Here is a 14979-nt window from a genome sequence, read left to right as displayed (position 1 = left end):
CAGGGCTGCGCGGAGCTGCCCTCGGCGGGGTTTTGGCAGGGCCCGCCGTCTTCTCTCCCCTCCTCTCGGCAGAGCCGGTGAGATGCGAGCTCCCCCTCTGCTTTCTCCCGCCCGCCTTCGGTCAAACGCTGTCCCCACCGTACCGGCCGGGTTTTGTTGGTTTTTTTTTCCTTCTCCCGCGTGAGCAGTTCCTGCGCAGTGGTGGCGGGTCCGTGTCGAGAGGCGTCCAGGACTCGATCCTGCCGAAAGAAGAGTCCGTGGCTCTTAGGGCGCTTAGGGGTGGTGTGGTGATGCACGGTGGTGCCTGGTTGATGCTGCCAGGTCACTCGGATCATCGCTTTTGATTGCGGTAGTGTTCCTGTTTGGATTAGATGCTCTTGGAAGTTAATTTTTGAGCAATGTAAAAGACTGTTTAACTTGTAAAGGAAGAAAGACTTTTTCCCCCTTACTTGTTTTGCCGCTGTCAATTGACTTGTGAGTCTTGGTGAAATGTAAGCCAGAGCCTTCCTTAATCTCACTTAGTAAAATCATTCTTTGTTGTCTCTTAGAGTAGACATTCTGAATAAGAACTCTGGACAAGGCTCATGTTTGCTGTAGTTAGCCTGGGCTGTACCGTGTGGGCTTTCACTCTGACTTTGGCTGTTTTAGACACACACTTTCTAGGCCCATCTTAAAGTAAAAGATAATCTTGCACTGCTTGTACACTGTTGCAAAGTTTATTGTGCTCGCAGACCACTATTAGAGGGAATTCGGGGATCAGACCCCAGGACTTCCCGTTGTCTGTCTGTCTGTCTAGCATGAACCTGTTCTCAGCACGTCCTGGGGAGGGAATCGGGGAGCCGCTGTGTTAGCCCATTTTTCTTAGCGCTGAAAAACTTGGATGGAGGTAAGGTAAGTCACCAGCAAGTGCTGGAGTGGACAGATTTTGAGAATATAACTTGAATAAGTCCGCCCTGGAGTATTTGAGGCATGCGTGGTGCCTCAGCTGCTGGAGTTGTATTTTGTGGTTGTTCTGCTATCGCTGCTCTTATGTGGGTATGGTATTAGTATGCAGATGGTTTATTCTTGCCTTCCTGATAGCTTATGAAATAATTATGCTACTATCAGCTACACTAGTACAGATGCAGCTGTATCGAGCAATCTTAGGCAGTTAAAAATTGCTCTTAACGGGAATGTTGAATCATATGGATATTTTCATGTATAGATTTGAAATAAGATGGGAAAAATGTTAGCTGCTTTATATGCAGTATAGTTGAAAAATAACATGCTTACAGCAGTGATGTAGGGAGAGTGGGTTAAACAGAAAGCTTTTAACTGTCTTCTTTGTGTTCAATAAATAATGTTTAATGCCAGTTAATATCTTACTCTTGTTTTTAACTATGCCTGTCTTGTCTGTGGTGATGGAAGAATATTTCAGCTTTTCTTTCCTGACCCTACCTTTTACTTAGAACTAATGTTACCTTGCTCTTTTTCTGCTTCCCGCTTGTCAGGATTTGGTGGGCTTGAAACTACAAACTCCACTGCCAGTGGGTTTAATTTTGGGGGTTTCGGATTAACTGCTAATCCTGCAGTGAATTTTAATATTGGGAATTTCGGTGTTTCCACTACCTCAACTCCACCATTCAATTTTGGTAACAGTCTGGCAAGTGCAGGTAGATAATGCATAAATACTTGTTCTGTAATAAATGTTAGCAGCAGGGGTCCAAGAATTACATTCCTAACTGAGAATCTGTGTTTAGTACTAATCTTTATATCTGGTGAAGACTGGAGATAAAAGCTCTGAAAGTGGAATGGGTTTGAGAGCCATAAGCTTGTAGGGTGTTTTGCCTATTAAATTCTCAAGAAGTAGCTGTTGAGGAAAAATAACCATGTACCAAATACTCAGTCTCTGAAATGGAAATGAATTGTGGTGACCTACCAGTCTGACTCAGTCTAAAATTGAGCCTCGATTACCTAACAAAATGGCAAAGTCAATTTTCCGTTCCGATTCAGGCAATTATGAACAATTGCAGAGCGGGTCCCTAATGCCACATTTCCTGACATGAGATTCTTGGACTACTGCAGTCATGTTTTTCATCTTCCCCCGTGTCTCCTCATTGGCCTTCCGTTGGCTGTCATGAATGCACTACACCTCAATAGTTTCTGTGGAGAAACAAATTTTATACGATCAGCACAAAATGAACAGCCCTCGCTGTGATCTTTGTTTCCTAAACACCGTTCTGCACCCTGAAATAGCATGCATCCCAGACTCTCGTTAAGAGACTGTGCTTCTGGGAGGGTCTTGTGCGTGATGTGTGCGCTGGGTGTCGATTAAGAAAACCGTTTATGGCCCCGTGTGGATCCATCAGTTCTGAGCGATCAGCTGATATAATTTCAAGTTAAATCTTTTCCATTTCATATAAAAATGCTTAATGTATGTATTTCTAACGCTTTTACTTGTGTAGAATTAGCCCGTGGGGTCTCGTTGCCGCTGCTCGTATAGGAATTATATTCATTCCACAGTGTCATTGCTCCCCATATTAGCATACTCCTACCTGTTTTGTGCACTTGAGAGATCTGATTGTTGTTTTTTTACTTGGTGTGAACACGATTGGACAGTATTTCTTTAGCTGAATTTGAACTCCTCCAGAAGATAAATTGGGTACTTAATTTTGTTTAGCAATTTGCACTCTTAGATCCTTTTTCAAGAAAGGATGACCAAATTTGCTGTGAGTACAAAGCTACTTAAAAAGTGTGTCATCTGATGGTACTCCCATTAGGGTTGCTCACTCGCTGGTAGGACTGAAACTTGAACGTTACGGGGAAAAACTTCTTATATCCACTTGCATCAGGATGTTTGCTGAATGAAAATAAAATGCGATTGCATGTCGACTTTGGTTTAAGCTTTTTATTTGTTATGTATACAAGAGGGCAGTAAGTGTGGTAGGTGTAGAGAGACTTTTTTTTTTTTGTTGCGCTATTGACACGTGAGTTAGCGGTGGCAGCATCTTTTTGACAAATACTTTCTAGCAGACTGTCTTTCTTCATTTGAATACATGTAAAACCAGCTTGAAACGGAGATACTTGGTTCTCCAGGGCTAGTCAGATGTCCGCAGGCTGCACCTTGGGCCAATGGTGCATTTGCACCACCGAAGCAAAGAGACGGTGTGGTGGCATCCAGCACCTGCACAGCCTCACGCGCCGGGAGGCTGTCCGGGCCGGTAGCACCTGTCTCGGCACAGCCGCCCTGTGTCAGGGCACCTGTTCTAAGGGGGCAAATGGGAAGATGGGTTTCTTGGGGCTTTCTCCGGCACAGTGAAGCTCAGGCCCTCACTTAGGTCTCCTCCTGCTAGCCAGTGACTGGTTTTCCTGAAAATCTGTGGAAGGCTGATTGCTTTTGTATCCGTCTTCCTCTGATAGTGGTTGAACCTCAAAATGAGATTTAATGGGAATGATGATAGGAAAACTAGGCTTAAAAAAAAAAGACCGTGTAGAATTTTACCTGTATGTAGAAAGAAATGGTTGCTGTGACAGCATTTCCATGTAAGCACAGCAATTGTGTGCACCCTAGCCTCAAGCTTTACTTGTTTGTTTCTATTTTTGCTCTGAAGACGTTAGGAATGTTTAAAAAGCTCACAAAACATCAGATTGTTTATTAAACACCCAGCAACAACATTGACTAGAAGTATTCCTGAGAATGAATCTAAGAAATACTATTATTAGTTGTGTCTGTCACTAAGGAAAGCACATCCTGCTGGTAAAGGAACAGGATGTTAGTTTACTGCTGCTTTTTTCTTTGCTTTCTTGACACACCATAGATGTATTGCCTTTCTGGTTCATGTTTTCTCCCCCATTTCCTTGGACAATGAACTCGATACCCATGATCAATGTGAACTACGTGCTTGTAACATAATACATCCATCTGTCAACATCTCTTCTCATAACACCCCTTGAAGTGTGCAGTTTATTGTCATGTTATGCACGGCTGCTGCTTACAATGTGCCGTCTGCCTTACTTGCAAACTTTGTTTGTTAGGTGCGTTTGGAGGATTTGGGACAACTACCACCACTGCGGGACCAGCATTTAGTTTTTCTGCTCCCACCAATACAGGCACCAGCGGTAAGAGAGCACAAGGCTGAAAGTATTTGGTTTAGAATGAACAGTAGGGTGTATTCTGAAGTGTATTTGCTTTAGAATGAACAGTAGGGCATATTCTAAAGCGTATTTGCTTTAGAATGAACAGCCTGCACAATAATGTTTTGCATTTCACAGGTACTATTCTGCTCTTTATCTCAATAATTCTTTGCTTATTTCCCCAGGACTCTTTGGTGCTACCCAAAACAAAGGCTTCGGATTTGGTACTAGTTTTGGCACAGGAACTGGAACTGGCTTGGGTAGTGGGCTGGGAACTGGGCTAGGCTTCGGAGGCTTTGGTACGCAGCAGCAACAGACCAGTAAGTATGGCCTTCTCTAGATTTACCCCTTCTTTAGCAACGAAAGCATAAGGCTGCAGCAGGGACACAAGTAGTGGGACAGAAGTATATTATAAAAGGAGGCTGTTACACTTACCTCTTGACTGATGGAGGCTTCTCAGAAATTTGGCTTTTGAAATGCCTAGGCTTGCAGCCCTTGCCTTGTTCTTAAACTAAAGCTCAAGCAAGTTTCTGACCTTCACCCTTGAGTTTCCGACAACAATATTCACCCCTTTGGTTTGGCAGTGGTAGAAAGAGTAGTTACCGAATTGATGTTGGCATTACTAGAAAGGGGAGAAAAACAGTGTTGAGTTTAGTTTAAATCTGAGTTGGATAATGACCTGCTGCAGGCTCTGAGTCCACTGAATTTATAATAACAAATCTACCCTTCAGATTTAGATATTGAAGGTGCCAGATGATGTAATGGGGGAATATAGACATCTCAATTAAAGAAAAAAGAATAAATCTTGTCTTCTAACTTAGCATTCAGAACTTCTGTTGCTGATGAAGATTGGGTGTAAAAAGACACTTTTAAAAAACATTATCTGATGGTGATTTATTTGTACTGTGCATTTATTTTGCTTCTCAAAATGGGAAAAGACGTGATACCAATGATACACAGATGGTGCTTCTTAGCAAGTGTATCTGTCTTGGTTGGTAAAGGAATTCGTTTGTTTTTCTTCATCCAACACAGCATTAGGAAGTGGCTTGTTCAGCCAGCCTGCTCAGACACCTGCCCAGTCGAACCAGCTCATCAATACAGCCAGTGCCCTCTCGGCTCCGACACTCTTAGGAGATGAGAGAGATGCTATTTTGGCTAAGTGGAACCAGCTTCAGGCCTTCTGGGGAACCGGCAAAGGCTACTTCAACAATAACATCGCTCCAGTGGAGTTCACGCAGGAAAACCCCTTTTGCCGGTTTAAGGTATGGGATTGTTCAACTGCCCACCAACAGTTCTGAAGCAGTTACTCTGCTTGCTGAGTGGCTGTGTGACCGTCTGTCTCATGAGTGTTAAATCAGATTTTGTTACTGTTAAGAGTATTCTGAAACAGTATTTTTCCGGGTAATGTTCACAATTCTGATGCATGCTAGTTAAAAGGTTTGAAGATGTATAGATGCTGGAAATCTGGGTGTTGTTGAGGTACTAGATAATAAGTGCATATGTGGATCATGAAACTAACCTTTTTCTGTGATAGCATTCAAATTAGTGCATCTGTGGTTGGAGCAGATCTCTGGAAATGAATTTTAATGTGTATTTTTTTAGGTTACAATATAAGAGAAACTATTTAAAATAACCTTCACATCTGAAAGAAGCTGTTAACATCTGGAGTAAGAACTTCAGGGTCTTTCTTCATTGCTTTGCCTACATTAGAGAAACCCTCTGTGAACCTGGCCCGTGCATACCATTTTAAATACACCAGCCTTCAGCTTTCTTCTGCCTTTATCCTTGCCAGTGCTAAAGCTGACTCCATTCCTTGTATTATATCGTCAGCAGTTCCAGATCTTTCTTCTCATGTCAACAAAGAATATGTAGCTCTTCATCCTCCACAAATCTCGTGCCTGCTGACTTTGTTGCTGAGCTTCAGACTTGAAAGTGGATTTGGGTCAGGCATGGTGATACCCTCCTTTCCCAAGCTGATTTTTTGAAGTGCAAACTTTCTAACCTGAATGTAGGTTAATACCTAATTAAGACTGGTTTTGATTATGCACATCATGACACTTCTATAAAATCTTAGCAGCAACTGAGTGCCTGCATAAAAAATGTTTGGCTTCTGTTGCATTACCTTTTTAGGTGTTACCTTGAATATTTTGTTGATAATGCACCTGAAAGCTTACTTTCTTGTAAGCTGTTGCGTGAAATGGGTTTAGAGTTTTCTGGGCTTTGAAAAATTGCAAGGTATAAGTTGTGCAAAATCAGTTATTTTGGAGTTTCATTTACCAGAAGGAGAAGTTTTCCTTTCAAGTTAGACAACGCCCCATACTAGGTTTATTTTTGTCCCTATGACTTGAGTATTACTAATGCCATAATGAATTCACATACCTGAAGTGAAATACTGAAAAGTTCGATGTATGCTAGCAACGGCGGATGCCTAAGAAAAATAGTGGAGAAGTTGATAGCACAGGTATCGGAGCAAAGCGTCATAAGCTAGTTTGGTTTATTGCCTCTGTAAGCATCAGACATCTGATAAGAATGAAGCATTACCCAAAGGGTTCCACAGGTGTTCAAGGAAACCACTTGTACACAATTCCAGCTCTAGAACAAATGAGAAGCATGCAGCTCTTAACCAAGAAAAGTGTGCTTCTAAGGTATGTGATATAGGCCGTCATTTGAAGGACCACAATGAAGTAAAAAATCTGTTACAGTTTGAAAATAATTAATTGCCTAAAGAAATCGTGAAAGATGTATTTATTTATTTTAAACAGAAATACCAGAGGAGTCGTGTGCGTGTGGTCTTAGTACAAGTTTGCACATAATGAGATTTAGTCTTCCGCGCACTGGCAAGTCTCTCCCCGCAGTGTGGGCCTCTTTCACAATTAGGAAAGTGAAAGGGATGTGCTTAAAACCAAATTCTTCCTTAGCTGTCACTGTTGTGCTCCACGACAGGATGGCCCAACCGAAGAAGGCTGATTCTGCAAGGCTCACCATCGCAGGGAATTACCCTCTGCTGACAAAGACCAGGCTCTTGGGCACATCCCCAACTCTTTTCTCTCTTCAGCTGAACTTGCACGAGGGGAAAGGCACAAGTCACCCACCCACATGGAGTGTCAGGGCCTTAAAAAGCACCTGCTGTCCAACATGTCACCAGTGATATGTTGGTGTGAGAGTTCATAGGCAAGATGAGATGAAAACTGCTGCTCTGCTTTTGCTTATAATGAGTTAACAGTTCAGGTCTTTCTTAGAAGTCAGGTGGAGTTTGCACTGGAGCCAACGGGGTTTTTTTCTGAAACGGGGAAAGCACGCTGTTACTTAGCACAGATGGCAACAAGTGTTCCTGTATTAGATTATGATGTTGAATTAAACATCTAACCTTACTACAGCTTTATCACAGCAAGGATAAAGATAACATTAAACTTTATAAGCAATTGTACAAAAAATCCACGACACTTGCTAACACAAGGAAAATTGGCTGTCCCAAATTCTTGTGCGAGAACCTTACTTGATGCATGTCTTAGCTGGTAGAAATATTCCGTGTCCATATTTTGACTTGCACTGCCAGGCAAACTGTCCGGATCTACAGTAAGAAAATGTTAAGAAATCCATAAAGATTTATGGTTGGCTTATCTTTCAGTTAGGTTATGTCAGTAACTGTTTTTCATTCAGACATCTGGAAATGTAATGTTGTAAAACTCTTCTGGAACTCTAATAATTTTTCTGTATTAAAGTCTGGTCCTTAGGTTCCTTGTGCAACTTAGCAAAAGTGTAAATTTGTAAAATGTTCCTGACTGATATCAGCTCTGAAGTAGCATAAATACCCTGCTGGGCTGGCATCTCCCAGTCCATAGCTTTTTCTTTTTTTTTTTTTAGGATGGGGAATGGATACTTACAAACTTTTTGTAAAAATCTACTGAGCTACTCTACTGGTGGCCTTTTGAGAGAACATTTTAAAGGGGGATTGATTTTATGTTTCTGCATCTCTGAGTATGTTGTAACTTAGATTTTGAACCAGTTGGTCTAAAAATTGAGGGGTTTAGCCCCTCCCCTGCATGCCACATAGATACGCTTTGGCTAAGTAATATATCCCCAGTTTTTGTTTCTTCATTTGCAGGCTGTGGGTTACAGTTTAATGCCCAACAACAAAGATGAAGATGGCCTCGTTGTCTTGGTCTTTAACCGAAAAGAAATAGATATTCGGAGCCAGCAGCAGCAGCTCGTAGAATCACTACACAAAATTCTGGGAGGAAACCAGACCCTCACTGTCAATGTAGAAGGTGTTAAAACGATGCCAGATGACCAGTATGTGCGCTTTAAGCAGTTATGCCTTTTTATCTGGTATTGCATGTTATAAAGGGTTGGTGCTTAGTCTCTCTGTCTCCCTTTCTCCTTGATTTTAGATCTGTTCATCCTGAGTTTGATTTCATGTCTCTCATTCCTTTGTGTGGCTTTTTCTTAAGGCGTTAAGTCCAGTATCTTTTCTGTGTATGTTGCTGGCGTGCACAGTTGAGGACCTCAGCTCAGGTCAGGCAATAGGCTTCTCCAGACCCTGCTCAGCAGCAAAAATTGGAGATGAGGATGCTAACCATCAGAGTGGGATAAATACTTAGTATTTTAAGAGCTGTGAGGTATTCTTCACTTGGTCATGCGTAAGATGGAAGGGCATTGGGGAGCATAGTAATGGTGTCTTTGCAGTGTTTCATATCGCAAATGTTTGTTTCAGTGGGAAAGCTGTTCAAAGCTAGTTGACCTGGCTTGTTCTGCATGTGTTATGTCAGAGCGTTGTCTGCTTTGACTTGTTTGGGGGCCTCAGGCTAGTCTTCCTGAACTACTTCAGCACACTGACATTTCTGCTTCTTACTGTCCCACAGTTCGTTCATTCTTTTTTAAAGACCAAAGGTTTTAGGTTATTCTTAATGTAGTACTAGTATCACCATATAATACGGTTGTTAAAACTGCGGCGGAGAATGTAATTTTGTAGCGTATTTACAGCTTTCCTCTTTCTGCCTTGCTGTGTTAAACCCTACATTTACTGGTACTTTATATCTCAGTTAGCTAAAGGAAGTTAACAGTCAGCTGGGAGAAGTGGTAACTTTGATTTAGGGTTGTTCTTTATTGTGTTAATTTATATACGCTGCTGACCTTTTTCTGACAGTACACTGTCTTGTCTTGTCCTTTCCTGTCTTGCTCAGGACAGAAGTGATCATTTACGTTGTTGAGCGCTCGCCCAACGGCACTTCGAGGAGAGTTCCCGCAACGACCCTCTACGCCCACTTTGAACAAGCCAACATAAAATCGTCCCTGCAGCAGCTGGGGGTCAGCCTCTCCATGGCCAGAACGGAGCTTTCCCCCGCACAAGTCAAACAGCTCCTGCAGAACCCTCCTGCCGGTATGTGGTCTGGGGCTGCGCGAGGGCACGGTTGGGCCTCTGCTGGGGCTTTTTTGGGTCTCTGGGAAAAATGCAGGTGTCGGCCCGCTGGAAAACACCTTTTAAAACTACAAGACTTTCCGAGGCATTCTGGCATACTGACATAATTTTAATTGCAGCCAGTTTTCCCACTGAAGTGCAATGTAGTCCACCAAGACAGTTATGATTTATCAGTAATATGCCACATAATACTATACTGTATGATTTAGCCATCATAAATCACTTCAACTTGTCCAATTAAAAAAAAAAAGGTTAAATATTAGAATAATCATGTCCTATATTCACTCCCTAGTTTTCGGGGGCGTCGCTTAGCCTGTATTTGTGGCCACAGATAGTACGTATACAGCTTTGTTTTAGACTAGTTAAGTGCTGTTCATGCCATTTCATAGGATAATTGTCGCTTATTCTCTATGTCTATACAGTATCCCATGTAGTACCTGCAGTGAACTCGCTGCAGTGGGTCAGGGAAAGCAGCCTGTGGTTTCCAGCAGACAATATGTAGCATGTTCAATAAGACCATAGCGTTTAAAAACACAGCAAAGGTTATGATATCTGGATTCCAAAAAGAACTTGGCCTACTCTTGCAGAAAAATCAGAGACAAGCAGCAGTGTTTTCCAACGTCGGGGAGAAGTAGTTGCTCTGTGCACAAGCAAGTTGGCTTTCTTTAATATTGGAGGTGTATCATAAGGCCTGTGTAAGCATGGTTGGGCTTGTTAGTCCGTGACTAAGAAGGAAGCTGAGTTTGTAGGCTGGATAATCAAGCAGTAGCATGTGCAAGAAGAGCTGTTAGTGCTGAGCTCTAGAGAAGCAGTCACACCTTGAGAGATGAGTTCTGGTATAAAGATAATATGTTTTATGAGGAATGATCTGGAGTGTTGTGCAGTGAGGAATGGTATGGCACCTGATTGTTCTGGTCTCCTCTTTAAGCTGGCCTGAAATCGTTAAATTACCAGCACTTCTTTATTCTTTTTTGCATGTTCCTCTCTGGTCAGCAAGTCAATTGCTGCCCTGTCAGTGTTGTCGTGTTTTTTTCCTAGCATACCTAGGTATGTGCATTTTATACACTGATCTGATTTGCAGTGAGGTTTGGAGAATGTAATAACTTGCATCATGATGTTGATGTACGTGTACAATTAGGCTGCTTTTATTTTAAGTGTTTCCCTGATGAAGCAGTTCATGGCAAAACAAGCAACTGTTCCGTCAACAGATGAAATCCTTACACAGATCCTGTTAGGAACCATGATAATTCCTACTGGGATTATTTTGCCAACTGGTTTGGTACTTTGATCACTTAATTACCGATTGCTTAATTTTTTTTTTTTTTTTTTTAAATACAATAAGCAACTTGAAGAGGGAAGATGACCCAAGTGTAGCATACAGTGGAAACGATAGGAATTTTTCCCCTTGATGTATGGATTCTCCGATTTGATCACCTGTGGGTTGTTCCTTTCAAATCAGTACAAGTGCTTGACAGCCTTTTGGACTGAACTTACTGCCACAGTCCAGGACCAAGACTTTTAAGAACTACCCTTGTTTAATTAACCTTAATTTGTATAACAGTCATTCAGGTTAGCATAGTTCATAGGGTTTGTGTATTTCCTAGCATTTTTCCTGCTTAACAGCTGTAAGATGTGATATCTATTCAGATCTATCCATACTAAAAACATGTTTGTTTGGGTTTTTTTAAGGTGTTGATCCTATTATATGGGAACAAGCCAAAGTTGATAATCCTGATCCTGACAAGTAAGTCTAATAGTCTGTCGAAGTATTACAAAAAGACTTGGAAAGGGGAGAAATATATAACATTGTGTAGTACCCTTCAGCTAACTTAGAAGAAACTTATTAGAGAATATCTTTGTCAAGTGCTGATCTGATTTGAAACAGTGAGGATTACTAGAAATGCCTGTCTAATCCCTTTACCCATTTAGGCGCTTCAGGGTTGTCAGGATAAAGAGCCTTACTTCCATTACTTCGAGTTGTGGTGTCCTCCATTATATGGACTAGTTACTGTGACTTTTTTTTTTGCAACCGTTATGGTTTTTTCTCTTTATTCCTGCCGCTGAAAGTGATGTACCCTTGTACCCTCCAGTGGTTACAGATAACTTAGGCTGATTTCTTTATGAAAAAGGAACACGTTATGAACAGTGAGGACTGTGGAACTTAGCAAAACAAGATGTGTTTATATATTATCTTAATTTCTAATAGGCCAAGATCATCTGTAACTTTAGATTATATTCATAATAATTAATCTGTACCACCTGTCTAATATAAAAATGTGTTGTAAGAAATATTTGTATTCTTGTAGGCTTATTCCTGTGCCAATGGTGGGTTTCAAGGAACTGCTGAGAAGACTGAAGGTCCAAGATCAGATGACCAAACAGCATCAAACTCGATTAGACGTAAGGTTTCTCATCTTTATCATGACTGCTTGCTGTTGACAAAGGATGTGCTACTAAATGAGCCCTCCCCCCCGTGCCTCCTGTGTGCTGAAAACTGAAACTGGAACCATGCACATGAGGCTGTGGCTCTTTATCACTATTTCTTAATACATTCCTTAGTTATACCTTTTGGCCAAAAACCGAGCAGTACGTTTTGGCTTTTGTTTTTTTCAGGTTCAAACTTGCTGTGTTGTTATAGGCTAATTCAAACCAGTTGAATTAAGTTGCACGGACTCTAATTTGGGCACCCAGTTTTCTGATGCCTTCTGAAAATCCCAGTTGCATATGAAAATAAATAGAAACCAGAACAAGTAGAGGTCTAGCAAAAATCTTTCTGAAAGCATCTTTGGTGAGGATGCTGGACGGAGTACTGTTTTGAAACTCCTGGTTTCAAATCAGGACTAATGTGTTCTGTTATCAGAAACTGTTATGACTTCCAACTGACTCCATCTCCTCTGCAGATAATATCAGAAGACATCAGTGAGCTGCAGAAAAACCAAACGACAACTATGGCAAAAATAGCACAGTACAAAAGGAAACTGATGGCACTTTCTCACAGAACGTTACAGGTACCGTGGATAGTCTAAATAACTCGTTCTGACACACAGTCTAGTGCCAGAAGGCAAACTGAGAGGGGGCAGAGCTGTCAGGGAAAGCTTCAGGTGTGCAGCATGTCTTACTGCTTTGGGAACCTTCTCTCTCACTTACTCAGAAGCCGTGGGACTGCCCTGAGGTCTCGGAGCAGCAAACTAGACGACAGAACAAATCTGATAAGGGACGTGCTGGAGGAAGGGCAAAGAGACATGTGGATGGGCTGGGCTAGTGGGGAAAGAGGTGGGCAAAGTCTTCTCTAATGAACCTGAAAGGCTTCTTTCATAGGTGTTAATAAAGCAGGAGATCCAAAGGAAAAGCGGTTATGCCATTCAAGCAGACGAAGAGCAGCTTCGTGTACAGTTAGATACAATTCAGTGTGAACTCAATGCACCTACGCAGTTTAAGGTGAGTAGTTAGAACTTTGCCAACAACTCTGGTTTCTCCTCACAAAAGAATATAAGTTTTCCAAACCATGCATATGTATTTGTGGAGGAAAGCTTTCAGAAGAGAAGTCGAGTGGTGTTACTAGGTTGTAGCGTCAAGCTCTTTGCTGCATGACTGATAGGTATTTCGTATTTTTGAGTTCTTAAAAGTATTGGAGTTACTTGCCCTCTGCATGTCTTCCAGAAACAAAGAAAATTAAAAATGGAATGAGCGGCAATGTTTCCTGCCCTGGTGACTCGAGGAGTGGTACATGCTGGAGCTCTGACAGATGTAAATGAGTTGTGTTTGATTTGAGCCTGTTTCTCTTCCCAGGGCAGACTAAATGAGCTCATGTCCCAAATCAGGATGCAAAACCACTTTGGAGCAGTGCGGGCTGAAGAGCGCTATTACATAGATGCAGACCTCTTAAGGGAAATCAAGCAAGTAAGTATTACTGGGTGGAGTCCTGGGATACTCTTTGAGCTTCATAATTTAAGCCAGCTGTGCACTAACTTGGGCGATGTATCTATAATGTCACGTTTTTGTAATTGTTTGATGATGAAGTCCTTTTTATTGTTCTCAGTGACAGTGCATCAAGGTGTTGTACAAAGCCACTCTATGCAGTGAGGCTGTTAGTGCAGAAAATGCTGGTTTTCCTTCTTCCAAAGAAATTATGCCAGGCTTTTCAATGCGCCAAGGCTATGGCACCTTTGAGAAATAGTACTTAAGATCTGTGAGGTTGAACTATGCTCATGCTGTTTTTTAAACTATCTGCAGCATCTGAAGCAGCAGCAAGAAGGCCTGAGTCACCTAATTAGCATTATAAAGGATGACTTGGAGGACATCAAACTTATAGAACATGGGCTGAACGAGAGCATTCCCATCAGAGGAGGAGTCTTCAGTTGACATGGTGGATGCTGCTGGGCTTACACAGAACATGTTACTCAAGTTCATGGTTCACCTTCCACGGCTAAAACTGTTGAGGTAAAATGAAACATGTATCTTTTAGGAACAATGGTATTTTGGCTGTTATCTTTAGAATTAGCGAAGCCTCTTCTAAGCTTTTGAACTTGACCTTTGGAAGGTTTATATTTTATAAAGCTGTATATGCTTTAATAAAAGAAGGAAAATTGAATCTGTTCAGATACTGTTTTACTATAAAACTATATGTACTATTGTACATTTTTTCTTTTTTTTTTTTTTCTTTTTTTACAACAGCATTGTCCTAGAAATGCAGTGCTGAGGGAATTGTTCCACTTGTGACTTGGTTTGTGGAAAGCTTAGCCCGCTTTGATGTTTTTGTCAAAACAATCAAGTAACATCATTATGTGAACAGCTAATTTAAATCATTACAGATATGTGTGTTGCTGTAACGATGTTGGTCTCTGCAATACCAGTAGTTTACTGGGGCAAGCTGCAGGAAGTTGATGTTTCCAGTTTCTGTTCTTCCTTTGGACTGCAAGGATCTGAAGGTTACGTTTTTATCACTTGACATACGTGAATTATACAAAGCTTTGCTGCCCCTTAAATAACAACAGAATGTCTAGACGTTGTCTTCTGCCTTTTTTTAATTGCTGGAGAGTAATAAATTCAGTCTGACTTTGTAATAACTTGTGCATGGTGTTGGCTCTTTCTCAGCTGCATCAGCAAAGCAGTGAAACTGCTAACAACTCCTTGTTGATGCACTTCACTCTCCTCCAGGCACTGCAGGTAACAGGCTATCAAACCTGATGGCACAGAGCTGCTTGGCAGCCTCAGTCCCCAAACTAAAATACAAGGGCACGTCCTGTAGGTCCTACCTGCTGCCAAATACTGCAGAGCAGGTGGCTACTACTGGCATTGGAGAGACAGCTTCCCCCCCTCCCCCCAAGTTGCCTTTTTTCCTCATTACAAAAGTTACTGAAAATAACTGAAACAAAAATACATTATTCTCTACAGTAGGAGTTTGTATAGCAGAAACGTCTCAAACACGGTAGAGACAGAACCATTTT

The 14979-nt window shown here is 41.6% G+C and overlaps 1 protein-coding gene across 1 annotated transcript; it reads left to right on the top strand.

Moving 5' to 3' along the window:
• Positions 1-1379: 1379 nt before the first annotated feature.
• NUP54 (nucleoporin 54kDa) lies at positions 1380-14595 on the top strand. Its single transcript, XM_009578175.1, is given in 13 exon segments — positions 1380-1428; positions 1431-1652; positions 4015-4098; positions 4299-4433; positions 5146-5375; positions 8219-8406; positions 9297-9493; positions 11222-11276; positions 11839-11932; positions 12433-12540; positions 12851-12970; positions 13322-13432; positions 13766-14595. Coding segments are annotated over 13 exon segments (1722 nt in total). The 3' UTR covers positions 13895-14595.
• The last annotated feature ends 384 nt before the right edge of the window (positions 14596-14979 follow it).

Source organism: Fulmarus glacialis, unplaced genomic scaffold (genome assembly GCF_000690835.1).
Source record: "Fulmarus glacialis isolate BGI_N327 unplaced genomic scaffold, ASM69083v1 scaffold1945, whole genome shotgun sequence".
NCBI lineage: Eukaryota > Metazoa > Chordata > Aves > Procellariiformes > Procellariidae > Fulmarus > Fulmarus glacialis.
The sequence above is the reverse complement of the archived record's forward strand: the minus strand, read 5'-3'. Positions and strand labels throughout refer to the sequence as shown.